This window comes from Harpia harpyja, chromosome Z (assembly GCF_026419915.1).
Source record: "Harpia harpyja isolate bHarHar1 chromosome Z, bHarHar1 primary haplotype, whole genome shotgun sequence".
Classification (NCBI taxonomy): Eukaryota; Metazoa; Chordata; class Aves; order Accipitriformes; family Accipitridae; genus Harpia; species Harpia harpyja.
Window position 1 is genome coordinate 6,435,174 of NC_068969.1, and position 18,400 is coordinate 6,453,573.

At 58.7% G+C, this 18,400-nt stretch overlaps 1 protein-coding gene across 3 annotated transcripts in view; it reads left to right on the top strand.

Annotated features, from left to right (window-relative positions):
• Positions 1–18,400, top strand: part of CACNA2D2 (calcium voltage-gated channel auxiliary subunit alpha2delta 2) — a 226,119-nt gene that overhangs the window by 187,417 nt on the left and 20,302 nt on the right. For all 3 annotated transcript variants that reach the window (XR_008233640.1, XM_052778011.1, XM_052778012.1), the window contains exons 5-8: positions 5,414–5,458; positions 12,626–12,764; positions 16,465–16,596; positions 16,864–16,921. Coding sequence is in view for 2 of the 3 variants with exons in the window: in XM_052778011.1 (XP_052633971.1) it covers positions 5,414–5,458; positions 12,626–12,764; positions 16,465–16,596; positions 16,864–16,921 (374 nt within the window). In the remaining variant the exon portion in view is untranslated. The remainder of the gene's footprint in view (positions 1–5,413; positions 5,459–12,625; positions 12,765–16,464; positions 16,597–16,863; positions 16,922–18,400) is intronic.

Genomic DNA, 18,400 nt, shown 5'->3' on the forward strand with positions numbered 1-18,400 from the left:
CTTTCCTCCCAGTGTTGCTGTCCCGTCCCATCCCATCCCGTCACTGGCAGGGCAGGGGGTCCCCGGCACCCACCAGCTCTGCACGGGTGCTGGCATCCCCACAGTGCCCGGGTGCAGCGGAGGAGAGAGGCGGCCGCGTCTTGTTTGAGGCAGCCTCGAAGGAGCGGGAGCGGACAGGAGATGCCATGTAAAGAATAGCTGGTGAGGCGTGATCAGATAAAACATCTTCACGGGGAGATGAAAAAACTGTTGACGGGTCACTTAAATATTTCCCCAGCTCTGTCAGAGAGGCAGAGGGAGGAAATTGCTTTTAAAAAAAAAGATGCCAAGGCAGATTATGATGACTGTTTCCACCTGTCCTGGGTAATGCGTACGGTCTCTGCTGCTGGATAGGATGCGAGGGGACTCGCACGGCGAGGGCTGCAGGAGAGGCATGGGCCCCACCAGACCCGTCCTGGGTCCATCCGACAGCCTGTGGTGGCTGGAGCTAACCACGAGGATTTTCCTCTTCCCGGGGACTGGGGAGGGATTCATCATCATGCATATGGACAAGGATAGCTCTAGCCCAGTGGAAATCAAAGGTTCGGCCCCTACCAGCCGCTGCCAGTGTTTTTCCTGATGCCCAGAGCCAGGCGTGGCTGTGATTGCAGGTAGGAATTTCTCCCAGGAATTCATCTGATCCCTTTGGGAGACTGTTCCTGTCTGTGGCCCTCACACCACCCCGTGGCAGCTGTTGCAGAAATGCTTTCTTTGCCTTGTTACACAGACAAGAAGACTGCTGTGCTTGTGACAGGGCTGGGAGACCTTGGGGTGAGCACTCACCCAGCTGAGACCTCCAGCCCCAGCCACCAGCTAGGGCAAACTGACTGGGACGGACCCGTCCCCAGGCACAGCCATCGGCCAGTCCCATCCCGCTCCTCCCGACACGGGTGGGCTTGGCAGGCGTGATGGTGCGGTGGGAACGCGCCGTGTCCCCCTGCTCATCCCCCGCTGTCACCCGGCCCTAATCCAGACACGAGGCTGCGGGTGCTGCAGGCGCAGTGGGAGTTGCGGGACCTGCATGACGCTGCGGGCTATCTCCCATACGAAAGGTGTAACTATAAGCAAAATCTGTTGCTATTTCTGCGTGCTTAATGGTTCAGGGACGTGAAGAACTCCCAAAATATTCACTGCCCATTTTAAGTGCTGATGGCAGAGGACAGATGGACTCATGAGCAGAGCTACCAGTGCTGTGCGGGCACACTGGCTCCTGCTTGCTCTCCCCACCCGCTGAATTGCCCACAGGTCTGAGCAGGCACAGATCCTGGTCAGCTGGCTTGTCCCCATCAGCACGTCGTGGGCTGGGATGCTGGCTCTGCCACTGGCCCCATCCAGCGGCTGGGAAACGGGCAGGTGTCGGCTTGGGATCCAGCTTGTCTTCCTCACCGCCCTCCGAGTTCCTCCTAACTGCCTGGAAGGCAAACCACTGCAGGCTCTTCCAGAGCCAATTAAATCTTGAAAGAGATTTCCTGACCGTGAGGGTCACCTGTGTCGCTCGGAGAAATGAAACCCGCAGCTGGAGGGCTGAGATGGACCAAAATCAATGCAGTGCAGCAGGAGCTACCTGCAAAATCGCCCTGAGGAGCTGCAGCATCCCCAGGGCATGCGATCAGCAGGGTGACCCTTACAGGACGACAGCGAGTGATCCTGTGGAGGACAACAAATCTGTGGGAGAAGGATTAGCCAGCTCAGGTGATCTTAGAGAAAAGCTTATAGGGGCAGAGCAAGCCATGGCCCCTCTGCTGTGTCCCTGCTGGGTGCATGCTCCAGCTGGACGGGCTGGAGCAAGGAGCTGATGTGCCGCCGACAGCTCCTTCCAAGGCTTTTTCGGGGCAGTGGCAACTGCGTGCGTGATGTGGTTTGATTGCCACCTCGTTAGACCGCTGACTTGGAGGTTTGGGCCACCGCCCCTCCGTCCTGACATCTCCAGGCTGCAGCGAGATAGCAGAGCACTGACCTTTCTAGTGTTATTTTTAGTTGCTGTAATTGTTTTAGGCGAAAAAAGACCTATTTGAGTGCTGTTGGAGAAGACTGTGCTGGGGGTGGCAGGGAGAAGTGCCCCTCGCTGCCCACCTGAGACCGCCCCCGTGCTCCTCCTTGTCAAACCCCCCTTTGGCTCAAACCTGGTCTACCGCCGCATGGTCAGGGAGCACCCGTGCCGAAACAGGGTCCTCCCTTGAGCTGCTGGCAAGGCTCCAGCTTGCAGCTCTCCAGAAGCTCACAGCCTGGTTTCATTAATTAGCTTTTTGCTTGGTGTTTTGGTGTAAAATCAGTGAACAAGTCGACCGTGGTGCTGTTAGGGAGAGCTTGGGGGGACAAGCAGGACCTAGGGTCCCAGGGAGACTCTGGCATGCAGCATCCCTGGAGCCCCATCCAGGAGGTCCCACATGGGTCAAGCCCTGGCAAGGGGCTGCCCAGTGACACCGAACCACGAAGGTTTGGTGCAGGCACGGTGGTTGCTCGGTGGCTTTGCCAGAGAAGCCTGGGCAATGGCTTCAGCAGCGTTTGCAGATTACTCTGCAATTGCACTTAACTCCCAAAGTCGTTTCCCCCTAACTTGCACTGAGAGTTTAGGAGACTGAAATAATCCCATGCTTATCTGCTAGCGACAGGGCACTTGCAGTGCTATTACGCAGATGGCATTTGGCAATTACGGTGAGAGAAAATGGGCAGCGGTTAACACATCATCAAGGAGCAGCTACCCAGCCCTTCAATGCAAACCAGTGAGCACTTTTTGCAGGCTCATTTGCAAGAGACGGGGGCAATGTTTTGCCCTGAAATCCCTCGACATCTTCACCCCCTTGTTTTCTTTATTGGTATTTATTCTGAAAGGCTCTAGAAATATCAGTGCTATTTACACAGACTGGGTGCTGGGTTTGACATGGACCGGAGGAGGAGGAAGAGAGGATTACATGAAGAAGGCGAGTGCGGTTTAAAAAACAAATATTAGGGAGAAGAAATTGTAGGACCCCATGTTGCCTCTCGGGACACCCCCGGCATCTCTCTAGAGCATCTCCGAGGGCTCTGTCCCTCATTCCTGGAATAAATTCCCACTGGCTCCACCGGTCTCCGGGTGCCAAGGACACGGATGCCCTGCCAGCTCTCACAGGCTCCCTCGCACCCCATGAACCGCCCCCAGCATCAGCGGGGTTGTGGCAAGGAGAGCGGAGCCTGGCATCGGGACACATCACGGGGCCAGGGCCACGGTGACGCTGGCTGTCCCACACGTGCTGTCTCATGTGTGCAAACCTCAGCCACGGTGTGGAGTGGGGCTGGGATCTCACCCAGCTGCTCCTGGGATCATCAGGGTTTGAAAAAGTATATGGCAAGGGCTCTGTGATCCCTAGGGAAGCCGGTGGGAGAGATGTCCCTCCAGGAGGTCTGCTACCCGTGCCGTGCCGTGCCGTGCCATGCCGTGGGAGCGCTGGAGTGGGTGAAAGCAAGACCAGGGGACTGGCTCTCCTCCCCGAGCATCACCTCACACCCTCTCGCCCACTGCGGGAGCGGGGCCATCGCGTGTCGGAGGGGATTCGAGGTTTTCAGAGGAGCCGATGAAAGATAAAATGAATAACAAAGCACCTTCTGGATGGCTGCTGTTAGTCACACTCACTTCTGATTAAAGATCATTAAACATGAAATTAGCTCGTTTGTGTTACGGGTCTCCCGGGGGTTCCTTTAATTAGGAAGTGCAGATGGCCACGGACCTGGGGAGACGGCAGCGCCGGCGAGGGGCAGGGGTGTGCGCGGGGCCGGGAGCAGCGCGGGGAGGGCATCCAAAGAGAAATTTTTTTTTTTCCTTTTCTTGTTGTTGTAACCCCCTCAGCATTTCACAACAAATCACAGATAATTAATAAGTACATTCCCTTAATGACTAGGCTTTTTAATAGCAGAAATTGGAAGATGCTGCGTTGATTGTTTTTTTCACTTTCCCCTCTCGGTGCTGCCTTATCGCTGTGATTAGAGTCGCAGAGCCCATGGGAGGCACTGGCCCGTCTGCCCAGGAGGATGCTGAAACTGCCCTTTGCAATCCCCATCCCAGGGGGACATTGGCCACGCAGCCCGCCAGGGTCCCCCTGCCACCAGTGCTCCCGAGAGAGCAGCATCCCCGCTCCGGGGGCTTTGCCACCTCTTGGTGGTCTTGTGTCTTAACAGCCTGGAGAAGCAGCAGCAAACCGCTCTAGGGAGCAGGTTTGTGGCTGGAGGGTAATGCTGGCGAGGGGTTAGTGAGTGCCAGCTCCCAGTGGGGCCAGGACGGTGGAGCGGGTGGTGTCGGCTGCCTGGCAAGCTGCTCGGACCTCCTGGTGCCTTTCCCTGGCATGAGCCCGTGACCAGGCTGGGCTGGGTGTCACGGTGCCACCGGCATCAGCCCATGGCCGGGCTGGGCTGGGTATCGTGGTGGCATCGGCCCCGGCACAAGCCCGTGGCCGGGCTGGGTGCCGCAGTGGCAGCAGCAGAGCAGGAGCGGGGAGGACGGGGATGCAGTGAGCGCCATTAAGGTTTTGGCTGGGTTTCTGCTCGGGGCCCAGATCGCTTTCCTCCTTAAAGAAGAACAGCAAAAATCATCCCAAAGCGCTGCCTGTGCACGCGGGGAGGAAGGCTGGTTTGCGTGGCGGCAGCCGACGGCTGATTGAGTGGCAGACATGTTAGCGCTGCAACGGCTGCCGGTGCGCCTGCATCGCGCTCGCGTCCCGGCACGCAGAGAAGAGTCTCCGAGTGCCCTTTAATTACCCCTTCTGATGGCACACGAAACGCTGTTGTGACAGCATTGCTGCTCTCCGAATTGCCTCTTTAGGAATTTTATCAGCTGCCTCGCGTCCTGACACGCAGGGAAGAGGAATCCGAGCAGACCTTTCTGCCTAAATAGGCTCTAAATACCCCAAAATAACAACGTGCATTTCTCTGCGGAAGTGAGGACGCTCTTCTCCCTGTTTCTGCCATGCGGGGAGGGGAGCTTGTGCCCAGCTCTCCTGTGGCTCCCAATGCTTGCAACATGACCAAAGCATCCCGGGCACAGGGACACGGTGCAGCCTCCCACCCGGTGGCAACGCAGAGGCCGCAGTCACGCCGGTGGCACCGTCACAGGGCTGTTTGGCCATGGCGGAGGCTGTGCGTGGCCCCGCGCTGCGGCTTGGCAACAGCCGTGAGCGGAGAGAAGCGTGGCAGGCGATGGCCGGTCCTTGGAGGGCGGATGAGGGGGATGTGGGGTCCCGACCATGTCCCAGGGATGGCGTGGGGCGGGCAGGGTTCAGTCCCCAGCGATGTGGTGGCTGCCAGCAGCATGGCGGAGGTGCTGAGGGGACAAGTAAGGGGGAAGGACCCCTCCGCCATCCCTGTCCCTGCCCGGCACTAACTCAGCTCTCCCTTTTTTCTGCAGGAGGAAGACATCGAGTACTACGACTCCAAGGCTGACACCGAATACGTGAGTACCGTCCCTGCTGCACCGCCAGCACGGTCACTGCCCCGTCCCGAGGCTGAGCCCCTTGCCGGGGCTGGGGCGCGTGGCACAGCATTCGCTACAGCCAGCGTAACAAGATTCTGCGGTGGGCAGCGAGTGCCTGGTGCACAGCCCTGTCCCCCCCAAGCCGAGCTGTGGTGGCATCTGTCTGCCAGCACCAGGCCTGGCAGCAGGCAGGGGGGGGCAGGTCGCTCTGCTGCCTGCAAAAGTTTCTAAAATTAAAGCTGGCATCTGAAATTCAAATGAAGAGCAAACCTTTAATTAGAGGCTGTATCTAATTCTCTGCCCCCCTTCCAGCACAGCCGTCCTGTGATTTCTGGCAATCAGTGCTTTAAATACAGACCCAACAGCTCCGTTCTCCCGGCGCTCCCGAGGGAGCTGGCATTTGCCAGCTCCTCCGTGCAGTGACAGTGGTGGCACTCAGGTGCCGTGCCGTGGGTGCAGGGCGCTCCGCTGGCAAAGGCTGCTGCCCCGTGGCACCCCACTTTGCTGGCTGGGGACGGGTCACCTGGCTCCTACGTTGTGCCGTGCCATGGGATCCTTCCAAAATAGGGGCTCACCGGGTCAGTGATGCCCTTGGCGCGGTGCTGCTGGGGAGCGGGTATGCCACGGTGTCCTCGGAGCTGGCCAGGAGCCCCCAGCAGAGCGGGGTGGGGGCTTCGGAGCAGCCCCAGCCAGTGCCAGTGCCCTGGGCCCAGTCCTTGCCCCGAAGCAGAGCCGGCGGCAGATGTGCCGTCAGGAGACAGGTACGGCAGCGGGATGGGAGGAGCGGCAGCACGTGGCATTGGCAGCAAACTGCTTGCAAGCTACATGGCCTCGTCCAAAAAATAATGCTTGGGTGACCCTGCAAGCCTTCAGAAGGCGCCATGCAGAGGGGAGGGGAGGATCGGGGCTTGGTGGGGTCCCACCAGCTCGGGCGATGCGCTCTGTGCAGAGCTCTGGGTCTCCTCTCACCCCTCCTTGGAGGTGATGCCCCAGAGCAGAGCTGGGGGCAGGCTGGAGCAGAGGATGGATGCCGGCAAAGCAGTTACTGTCAAGCCACCGGTGCCATCGTCCCCAGGCGGTGACAGCAGGAGGGCTCCTTGGCAGGGGAAGACGGAGCCACGGAGAGTCTGGGAGGTGGGACGGAGAGGTCGGGCAGATGCTGTGACCGAAGCGGAGGGCTCTTGCTTTCCCGAGCAGGTCTCCCTGCTCAGGGTCCCTCTCATCTGGAGCAGGGGATGTCTCCTGTCCTTCCCCAGCCGGGGGGAAGCTGCCAAAGGAGGGAGGGAAGGATCCTGCTCTCCATGGCTGCTCCAGAGAGGATGGAGCTAACGGGCTTAAAATGCATTAAAGTGGATTTTGGGTAGAAATGGAGGGAAAACTGGCTGGCGGTCAAAGCAAGAGGAGACAGCCCAGGGAGCAGGGCAGCTCCCTGCCCGGGGGACCGAGGAGCAGGACTGATGGATCCATCGGGCTGGGCAGGGCTTTTGCCATCACTGCTGTGGGGCAGGGGACAGGGGAGCTGGACATCCCCGTACCCAGCGTTACCCTGACTGGTCCCAGCTGCCCACACCCAGCCGGTGTCGGCAGCGGTGATCCAAGCTGGCAGCTCCTGGCTGTTAGCTTTGGGATTAGCCGTTTCTGCAAGTGAGGAGAGCATCCTGGTCACATTAGGCAGGATTAGGAAACAGGAGGCATCTCAACCTCGGAGCTCTGCCCGCCCAGCCCTTCTGGCGCACGGGGCACCGGGAAGAAACCGCGCACTGCAGCATGGTGCAGTGTCCCTGAGGACAGCAGGGCTCGGCTCCCTGGTCCCCAGCCCTTCCCCAAGGGAGGTGGCGTGTCATCGGGGAGGAACAGCTCTGCAAATCCATGATCAGCCACACTGACTTCAGTCCCCCTCTGGGGAAAAATCAAGCAAAATTGGGGGTGTCCTCTTGCTGAGGTTTGTGGGTTCAGCAGGGAGGGCGCTTCCCCATCAATGCCATTGCTGCTTCCCGGTGAAATCCCAGCAAATTTAATTCCAGCAAAAATAATGAAGAGAAAGAAGGTGATGCTGAAATAAAAAAGTAGGGAGAAGATACCAGAAGATCTGAATGGAACTAAATAACGCTCTTTCTGTCTTTTCTTTATTTAGCTTCAATTTTTATATTTAAATTGAGAAGGATCTAGCTGAAATGGAGTCAGTTCTGATGGACAATGCCTATTCAACGTAACTGGGGCTTATTCACAAGCTTTACACAGGCTTTAACTACAGTGAAAGAAATGAGCTTCCTATTCATTTTGCTTGCACCTCAGCTCCACTATCTTCCTAAACAGATTTTGGATTTCCAAGTGGTTTTTAACAAATGGGAACATCAGAAAATTTTCCTGAGGGTCCCCAAGGCTCTCAAAACGTTTGCAGAAGCGGAGAAGTTTTCCCCTTTCCCCGCTAGCAAGGCTATGGGGTTTATCTGGGGAGAAGCGTTCAAATCAGCAGACGCTCTCGGTTGGGTGTCACAGGCAAAACAACGCAGAAATAAAGTAATTTTCCATCTTCAGTATTGCGTTTACGGCAGGGGATGATGCTTAAGTCACAGCTGAGGCCAAAATCCCCTGGGATGTACCGTTCTCTGGTGGAAAGCAGCACAGCTCCGTCAAGGTATCCTCACCCCAGGGTCAGCCCTCTGGCACCCCCCCACCTGCTGAAGGTCCCCGGGGAGGGCTGAGAGTGCGGGGCTGGTGGTGGGGGGCTCTGTGCCAGCCTCAGCACCCTCCAGTGCAGGGGAGGCAGGGGAGAGCGTGGCGCCGGTCCCGGCCGCAGGCAGGGGCTGCAGGCAGGGGCTGCCTGCTCGCTGCTCGCCCCGCTCAGGAGACGCAGCGAGGAGAGGGAGGAGGGAAAAGAAACCCCCTAAATGTCAGCAGCAGATGAAGGGTGTTGGAAAATTTAATCTTCCAACTTTCTCAACTAATGTGACATTTGGATTTCCTCCCGATAAGCTATCAGCCCCAGAAGTTTCTTTCTTTTGCCTTTTTTCTTTTTCTTTTTTTTTTCCCTTCTTCTCTCCTCTGGCTGGTAATTTAAAAATAAATGGTCTAGAAAGATCTCTAAACAGTACCTTTGGCAAAGATTAAAAAAAGCTAAGGGGGATAGGGGAGCAGGCTGGCGGGAGAGGCTGATTGTTATTTATAACCTGGGCTGCTATAAAAGCAGGAATGTGGCTGGAGAACACACCGTCTCCCTCCCTGGCATTAAATTGCCGCATTTCAGGAAAAGCTGAGATATTTAAGAAGGAGAAGGGCCCTTTTGCACGGGCCTGGCGTTTCTCAGCCACGTGCCGGGGGCTGGCATTTATATTCATTATTAGTAGTAATCATGGCGTGTTGATATGAATATTTCGCTGGCTTTTCCAGACTTAACATGGATGGGTGCCCCTGGGAAATTTAAAAGGATGTGTTGGGATCTCAGTGAGATACATTCTTGATCGGGCATATGTGGGGCAGGACGTGGGATGCAGGGATGCTGTCGGGCTGCTGCAGCTCGCAGGAGCTCTGTTGGTGCCGGGGGTACCGGTGGAGCACCGCGGGGAAAGGCCGTGGCTACCCGGCTTGTCCAGAGCTGCGAAACCCCAGCTGGCATCCCGGAGCAGCCGCCTGCGCCGCTAGCCGGATCAGCCCCGTGTTTGTCATCAGTGCTGCCATTTAAGCAGTCATCATTAGCTGTGATGGCTCGTTCCCATGGAGATGAGCAATGAACGGGGGTGTCTGCATCCGCAGGAGCTGCCTGGCCAAGGCATCGCTGCTGTGCCAGGTCACATCCCCGGCTCGATCCGCAGCTCCAAACCCCATCGCTGGTGGGCACCCCTCAATAGTCCTTGCGCCCATGGGCAGGCTGGCTCTCTTCAGCCAGCACCAGACTGGATGTGATGGTGGGCAGGTACTTGCCGAGAGCGTGGTAGCCTCCAGTAAAGCTGTTGGGTGGTGCCACTGGTGCTCACTGGGTGTTGGGGCATCTCTGGGTTTTGCCCCCTGTCTGTCGTTTTGGGAGGCTCAGGAGAAAACATTTGACTGGCAACCCAGCTGCTAAAGCACTGAAGATGGCAAAAGCTCTTGGCGCGTGATGACTTCTCGCTGAAGCAATAAATATGTATAATATTGATATATTGCCATGGAGTTGATTTCTAATGGTGTGTAGCAAATAATATATTCAAACTGTAGCATCTATTTGTGTTACGTTGTACATACTGTAACAGAAAAATAGATGTTTCCAAGTTCTTTTGAAATGTAATGATGAGAAATGCTGCAAAATCTGGCTGGGGGCCTGCCGAGATGCTCGCAGTAAAACTGGTGTAAATCCAGGAGAACTTGAATCATCTTCTCCTTTGCTCTAATATAAATTTAATGCAGAATTTCTTCCTCCAGCCTTCCCAAGGTGGCAACCTGTAGCCCCAGCCTAGCATCCCTGCCTGGGCTGGTGATGGCTTTGCCTGCTTTCATCCGCGTGGAAATGACCCCATTTCAGGGGCAAAATTCAGCCCGGCTTAAACAGGAATAACTCGGTTGAGGTCAGGAGATTTACGGATAAAGGATAAACGTAGCTTGGATAACATCAGCTCTTTCCGTGGGTCTGTTTGCCGTATAGGTGTCAGTGATGCATGAAGTGTCCTACGTATAGCTAGCTGTATATTTGTCTCTGAGATCTATACATATGCCTCTTTACAGCTACATGAATGAGAGCAGCCAGACAGCGCCGAACCTGGCAGAATACAAATTAGCCCCTCAGAAGTGGGTGATATAACGGAATAATGATAAACAGAGGAGCAGTAATTATATACAGTAGTTCCAGCTCTGGTGAAGTGCAGAATAACCATGCCAGTGTGGGGGAAATAAGGAGGGTTGGATTTTCCTGGCTGCAGCGGGGGACAGCAGATGGGCTGGACCCAGACAGGGTGCCCCAATGATTTGAGATGGGGAGGGATGGGGAAGTGACACCAGGACTCTGCTGGGCTCCTTAAAAAAGGGTTCTAGTATCAAAGCAGAGGTTTTGGTGCTGCAGGTACCCTCGGGGCCACAGCTGTATCCCATCTAAAGCCTGTTTTCAGCAGACACCTCTAAATCACTGTCTGGTACTCGGAGGGGTCGGTAGGGATGAACTATTATGTGTGCAACCGCTTGCCCCCAGGGACCTGAGTCCCACATTAATGGCAAGTTTGGGGCCGGATCCGCTCTCCAGATAGCCCACGACCTGGCTGCTATGGGCATGCAGCCAGGTTGCTGGCTCTGCTGTGGCATTGCGGCTTTGCAGGGGGCCCAGCAGTAGGATTTGTGCCTTTTCTTCAGATCTACATGAAAATGAGAGGGTAATCTGGATTTTGATCTTGGCGATGTTGCTCAGGGGAGGTGGGGATGGTCCCTGCCCAACTCCCACTTGGCTGCTGCGGCTGTAGTTGAGTTCAGCAGCTTTCTGGGCAGCTGGAGCCCCCACGTCAGGATCGGCTCGGCAGCGTGTTTACACTCGCAATCCATTGGCTGGAATTAAAGCCCAAACCTTGCATATCAATCCTGTTATTCTCCCGAGCTGTGGCGAATGGTTTGGCCACCCCGCGCAATGTCAGGGGAATGTCACCGCCTCAGTGGCTGGCCGGAGCTGGCGCAGGGGAGGTGGCATCGCTCCACATCATCTGCGGAGGGGAAACAGGGAGGAGGCCAGGGTGGGTTTTAAACGAGCTTCGTAGCTTATTTCCCCTACACATCATTTTCCTTTAAATATATGGCTTTTCCCATGAGAAATTCAGCTCTTTTGTCCCCTGGGTTTTGTCAAGAGGAGCCTGGCCGGTGGGAATGCTGCTTGCATGGGCCCATCAAGGACAGCAGGATGGGACTGTTCCCTACCCCTCGGCCCCGCTGGTGCCGGGGTGCTTTGCCACGGGGCGGTGTGGGGCATCCCTCCAGGCAGCCGTCCCCACGCAAGCCCTGCCTGGAGCTGCTCACACTTCCAGTCACGTCCGCTGTCCTTTCTGCAGGGCTGATCTCTGCTACCACAATCAGATGGCCTTACGCGGGCTCCGAGATAGGCACTTCACTCGGGGGGAGGCACAAAGGGAGAGGCACCGAGCTGCTTCGTGGGGGGAATTTGCTCCCTCGCCGGCAGCCAGATCCGCTCCTGCTCTGCCGCACCCAGCCCTGCCCCTTTTGCTCCCACAGCCAGGGACCAGGGGAAGGTGGCTGGAGCCGTCCCGTGCCCCAGCTTGGGCTTGGCATGTCCTTGCCCTTGCATTGCCTGTCGCTGCCCGCGGATGAGGCAGGCAGCTCTGCGTCTCTGCCCCTCTTCAGCGGAGATGTAGAGCCGGGGGCACAAAGGGCAGGTGCTGCATCCTCCTCCTCCTCCTCCTCCTCCCCACCCTGAGCATCTCACAGCCGGCTGCAAACAGCCTTCTGCATCCGCTGGGCCCGTGGCAGGGATGTAGCAGCTCGGAGCCAGCACCTTCTCCCGGATTTCTTTGCTCCCGGCGGGATGGTGGAGGCGATTTCCCCAGCTCTGTAGCAAGGCCACCCCCTTTCTCCCGCTTCCCGTGTGACCCTGCGCCTCAGCTCCGACCCTGTCACCCTGCCTGCAACCACCCGACCGTCCTGCCTGCACTGGCTCAGCCCTGCCCTGCCTTGCCGGAGGGGTTTTACCCCCGGTGCCATACTTCTCCCTGGGAAGGGAGAGGAGGGCTGGGAAGGCGAGGGAGCGCGTTCCAGCACCAGCAGTGGGGAATTCACCGTCTCTCCACCATAATTAAATATTGTTTGCATTGCTTATTGACAGAGCGTTAAGCTGCACTCCGTTTTAATTTGTTCTTTGATAGTTGCCTTTTGCTGCTAATTGATTTTCAAGGTTTTTTTTTTTATTTGGGGTTTTTTTTTGTCTGATGTAATACCTGCCGTGCTACCAAAGCCAGAGAGGCAAAGGTAACCGGTGCTCATCTTCGTGTCCACTCGCTCCCGACACCCGCTCCCCTGTGCCACCGGTGCTAGCACAGGCTGCGGGCCACATCTGGCACGAAAGCCAGCATTGTCGGTGTCCGCAAGGGGATATTTGGTGATGGGCTTTGGGTGGTGGCATTCCTGGCGTGCATGCAGGGCTGGCACCCCCCGGTGACCCCATGCGCTCTGCTCCTTCCCCAGGATGATCCCGATGGAGAAGAGATCGAGCGGGAGAAGTCCAGCTCCTTGAAGCTGGAGTTCACTGATGACGCCAACTTCAAGACCAAGGTTAACTATTCGTATGCTGCCGTGCAGATCCCCACGGACATCTACAAAGGCTGTGAGTGCCCCTCCTCACCTGCTCTGCTCTGCGCTGCCAGGCCAGGCTCAGCCTCTGCCTCTCCTGCTCGGGGTGCCGCAGCCCCGGGGACCATCACCCCGGGGTGCCCCGACTGGGTCTCGCTGCCAGGGCAGGCTGGCTCCCAGCCGGGCAGGCACCGAGAAGAGGCAGAGTCACCATGTCAGGACAGAGGTGACAACATGTCCCTCCCCAGGGATGCTCAAGAGCTCAGCACCAGCCCAAGGGGCAAATCAGGGGTTAGGGGTTATTAGGAAGGGATGGAGAGCAAAGGAGAAATGGTAATTACGGCACAGGGTAAAGTTCAGCTGCGCCCACACAGCTGTGATCCTCCCTGTAGAAGAGCTCAGCAAAGCTTGAGGAAGTTCAAAGCGGGTGCCGGAGACGATCAGAGGAACGGAGAAGCTCTGTGCAGGAGCAACTACAGAGGCGGCAACTCCCTGCTCATAGAAGGGAGCGAGACGGGGCTGGGTGGTGGGAGAGGGTGAAGCAAGGATGCTTCCTCACTGGCTTCGGGCTGCTTGGGGCTGAGGTTATGAAAAGGGAGAAAAAGTAGCTGAAGTCCTGCAGGAACGCAGCCGAGGGTGATTGCAGGACAGTGCGATGCCACCCCGGGGCAGTCCCTGCTGCCGGGAGCGTGCAGGGGGTGTCAGCCCCGCGGCCGTGCCCCTGCGGCTGCCGGAGGGAGTGGGCTGCTCCAGACAGGAGGATGGATGGATAGGATAGGATGTGCCACACCAGCTTTCGGTCCCCGCCGGGAGGTGACACAGTCCCTGAGCTTCCAGAGCTCTCTGCTACCTCGCCCTGCTGCGGTGGCACATGGTGACAGTCGGTCTCCATTTCCCTCTAGTGGCTGCTCTGCACCGAGCTGGGGACCACTCCCAGTCGGAGATCATCCTCCAGCACCCAGGGTCCACATCCCGCACCCACCCCCAGACCCTGCTGTTGGAGGGCACCCCTTGTCTCCCCGCACCGCCGAGGACAGCACTGTCCCTGCACTCCCTTGTTTCGGTGGCATTTGCCGAGGGGTCCCGGGTAGTCACGGTGGTGACGGGGGCTGAGCTCATGTTCCTGCCCTGAGCGGCACTTTCCGGGTACACGGGCTCGTTACTGGCACGGCCGTGCTCAGAGCCGTATCAGCGTGACGATTTCACCGCAGCGGCAGCAGCAGATTAGAAATTTGCAATTAGTTTTATTACCCAGCTAACGCAGGCCAGGCAGCTAATGAAGCACATCATGCAAGTGGGGTGGGCTGCATGGGATGAGATACTCATTATTCCTCACCCCTGCTCGCTAGCCGATGCCATGGCTGATGGCCTGCCACGGCCACATAAATCACCCCATTCGGCCATGGGACAAGAGCAAATTGGAGATTAACATGCTCTCAGGGACTCATGGGTGCTTGGAGAGGGATGCTGGAGAGGGGACGGGGTGGTGAGGGGTCGCAATGGGGGGACACCCTCCCAAAGTCCCTTCCTAGCCAGGGAAAGGGGCTGCAGCCACGGGCACAGCAGCGCATGGGCACAGGGATCAGACCATGTCTGGCCACACTGGCGTGCTCCAAAAAGCTGGGGTGCAGGGCAGGGTGCTCAGCTGCTGCACCCCGGAGAGCGGGTTTGGGGTGCGGGCGCGGGGCCACCCATGTGTCCTCTCCTGCTGGGGACACCAGCGAGCGTGGCTGGTGCCCGCAGAGCTGCGGGCAGGGAGCATCTCCCCGGTGGGACCCGGCGAAGAGGCACTATCGCTGCCTGGCACGCTAATTAAACCACTGTGGAGACGCCCTCCGCCGTCACCCCTCACTACACACACAAATTACATCCTATATGTGTTTTATTTACTGTGCCATTTTTAATTAAATCTGCAATCGCTCGCTGGCAGGGCGGGGCTTGGCTTACCCTGATGGGGACAGCAATGAGATGGGGACAGGGACGGGAATGTCTCCAGGGGGGCTGGCAGCTCTGGTCTCAGCTGAGGGGGTCAGGAGCTGTCCCAACCACAGACACCTATCTGGTGAGCAATAGCTCATCATTCCACGCATAGGGAATGTAGAGGGGCTGCGTTTGTGTGCAGGGAGGGTATAGGGGCTGCATTTGTTTGCAGGGATGGTATGGGGGCTGTGTTTGTTCACAGGGATGGTCTAGGAGCTGTGTTTGTGCTCATGGATGATATACAGGCTGTGTTTGTGTGCAGGGAGGGTATAGGAGCCGCATTCGGCACAAGGCCGGTGTGGCTGACAGGCCCCGAGGGCCTGGGGGTGCAGACACTGCCAGGGCTGTTGGGGACATGTCAGTGCCCAGCCCGGTGCCCGGCCGAGGCTGGCAGCACTGCCCAGGGCTGCTCCAGGCAGGCAGGAGACTGGCAGCCTGCTCGCGGCCCCTTCTCCTGGGAAAAACCACGTCCTGTGACAGATCCAAACAAGAAGTCATCCTCAGTGCCCAGATAACAGCTCCCTGTGTAGGCACGGTGCTGAGAAATGGCTGGGGAGATATGGATGGAGTAAATTGTGGTTCGAAGGCACAGCTGTCTGAGGGAAGGAGAAGTCGTCTTCAGCAGTGGTGCTGGGATGGAGGGATCTGTGATTCACCCTGGGTGAAACCTGTCCACATCCCGCCAGCACCTCGGGTACATGGCGAAGGCTTGAACGGGTGACGGCAGCGTTTCAAGGAGGGACAAGTGTGGGAGGAAGCCTTAGGAGAGCTAAATATACTCCTCAAATGCACACTGGCTTCCCTGCAGCACCGCACTGGTTGCTCTGCCCAATGCTGAGGAGACGGGCTGCTCTTGGGAGCTCTTGCACCCCAAAAATGCATTGAGGGTCCCCCAGGAGGGAGCAGCTCTTGGCCTCGGGGTGCTGCCAGCTGCCCACTCCTGCCCGCAGCGGCTCAGCTGGCTCCTCCACGCCACGGTCCCGGGGTGGCCCAGCACAGGCTGCTGGGGGGTGCTGGGGCCTCCCAGCTGATCGGGGTGCCCCAAAGGGCCCTGGAAGCGCCAGGACATCGCACTGTCCCCAAGGCAGCGTCCCCGACGGCTGGCCGGCCCCATACCTGCCACGCTGCCCCCCCTGCGCTCCGCCAGCCCCCCTTGATTAATCACAGGCTGGGGCTGCCGGCAGCTTATCTTTTGCTTTAATAGCTGAATAATTTAAAACTGCTGTTTGCTGGCATCTTAATTGCTTTTGCATCAGGTGCGGGGGCCAGCGGGAATGCAGAGCGGGGCCTGGGAGGCTCCACGCAGCCCCGCAGGGACACAACCCCTTGGTTTCCCAGCTGGTGGCAGTCCCCAGGGAGCGGGGCTGGCACGGTGGTGGGAGGAGTGGGGTGTTTTGCTGGGAAGGGGGTGAGATGGCAAGCTGGCTATCCCTAGCAGTGGCTGTCCCTGCCCCAGAGCCAGGGGATGGGGATGATGAGCGCTCGGGGGAGCCCTGGAGGGTGGCTCGGGTCTTTGGGGACAAGGGACATCAGGCTGATGCTGGAGCCCTGTGGGAGCGAGGGGGCTGGGGGATGCGGGAGAGGCTGCAAAGCCCCTCAGTGCTCCTCCGTGGGAAGGGGCAGAGGGGACACACTGCCTCTCCCTCCCTGCCATCACTGTGGGGACACTGTGGTCCCCATCACCCCCCAGCCCACCCCCAGCTCCACTGCTCCCCCCCACCCACCCTCCCACCCGCTGGCTCTGTCTCCCGCAGCCACCGTCATCCTCAACGAGCTAAACTGGACGCAGGCGCTGGAGGACGTCTTCATCGAGAATCGGAAGGAGGATCCCTCCCTGCTCTGGCAGGTGTTCGGCAGTGCCACCGGCGTCACCCGCTACTACCCCGGTGCGTTGCGGGGGGCAGTTGCCGCGGGGTGGGACTGGCCAAGGGCAGCCCGGGCCCTTCTCACCACGAGATGCGGGCGAGCATCCCCCGGCACCGGCCCTGGGGGCCGCCTGGCACACGTAACTGGACTGTGCCAGAGTCCGGTTGGTGTGAGCTCCCAGCCGGAGCCTGCCGCCTCCTCGGCCCTGGGCATCCCTCTGCTGGGTCCCCTGTGTCCCCCACCCTGGGACAGCCTCACCTTACTCACCACCTGCTTTATCCTCGCAGCCACCCCGTGGAGAGCCCCCAATAAGATCGACCTCTACGACGTGCGCAGGCGGCCCTGGTAAGGGGGTGCCGGGTGGGGAGGGGGTCCCTTCGCCGGCCCTTTGCGGCCGGGAGCAGCCACGTCCCTCCCCTTTTCATTTCACACACGGTTGGCATTGGCAAACGGACGCAGTAACACGGGCAGGGGTATCTGAGCTGCAGTTCTCGGCTCCCGCTCTCGGAAGCCATGAGCCGGGAGGGTGGCGAGAGAAACGAGCAGGCAGCGCCAGGCTGTGGTTAAGCGATAGCTACAAGCAGCCATTTAGCTGCACACCGAGTGAGGTGGGATTGAATCGCTTCCCCTTAGCCCAGGTAGACCTGCCGGCTTGCCAGTGCTGATTAGCATGCTGCCGTGGGGCTGGGGGAGCTGCAGCCCTGTCCTGCCCATGGTTGCTGCCTAAAAACTCGGGCATGGAGAGGAAAGTGGGTGCGGGTCTCTGGCATGTGCCCAGGGAGCCCTGTATCCCAGGGGAGCAGCCCCTGCCCGCACTGGGAGCTGCCCCCTCTCCTTGTCAGAAAATTAGTGGCCCTGCTACTATGGTTAATTGTCCGTGATTGCTCCACATTAATTATTAATCGTTCTCCGCCGAGGCGGCCGTGCGGGTTATTGGCGGGGGTGGGATTGGCAGGCCATTTCGGGGGGGCCGCTGGTGCATAGGAGGGCTACCAAGCCCAGCTAGCCCGGCTCCATGCCCACCAGCCAGGCTAGCCACCCGCTTGCCCACCCAGCCACGGAGGAGCAGCAGCACCCTTCGTGCTGGAGGGGCACCACAGCCCCGGGGACGCCCCTTTGGGGTCCTCTCCTGCCCTCGCCGGGGTCCGGTGCGGCACACGGCCCTCCCTGCTCCGCTGCCGGGTCTGGCAGGGACCACGTCCTGCCCGCAGCCTCAGCGGGGCCACCAGCACCACTCGCCTGCCTTCCCCTCCCTTGATGAATGGCACTATTAACCACAGCCTTCTCCCGCGGAGCCGGGGGTATTCATCTGAGCGGGGCAGCCGGAGATGGATGCGCTGCCACAACCCATTACGGGCGGCATCTTAGTTGGGCTCCGTGCCGCGCCGACAGCCCAGCCCTGGGGAGCGGGGCAGGCACCGAGCCTTCCAGCCCCCGCCGGCTGGCAGGGAGCCTGCGGGCAGCTGCCTGCCCGTCCTGCCCCCCAGCATGAGGAGAGGATTCTGGGGGGCTGCGGCACCCACACCAGGGCGGCCCCACACGCCAGCATCCATTATCCCACATCCCGCCTGGGTAATCACTTGTAATTAGGGAACATCAGGACCTGGGATTAGCAATCAGAGCCTGCCCCTTCACCGGTCCTCCCCAGTAATGGTGAGTAATTGATACTAACAACACATTAATTAATTTGTGTCAGGCCTGATCCTGATCAAGCCAATAATGAGGCTCCCTTGGACTTCAGCCATGGCAGGATCAGGCCCCATGTGGTGGGACAGGAGGCTGGGCTGTGTCTGGCCATCTCTGGGACAGATGCTTAGCACCGCA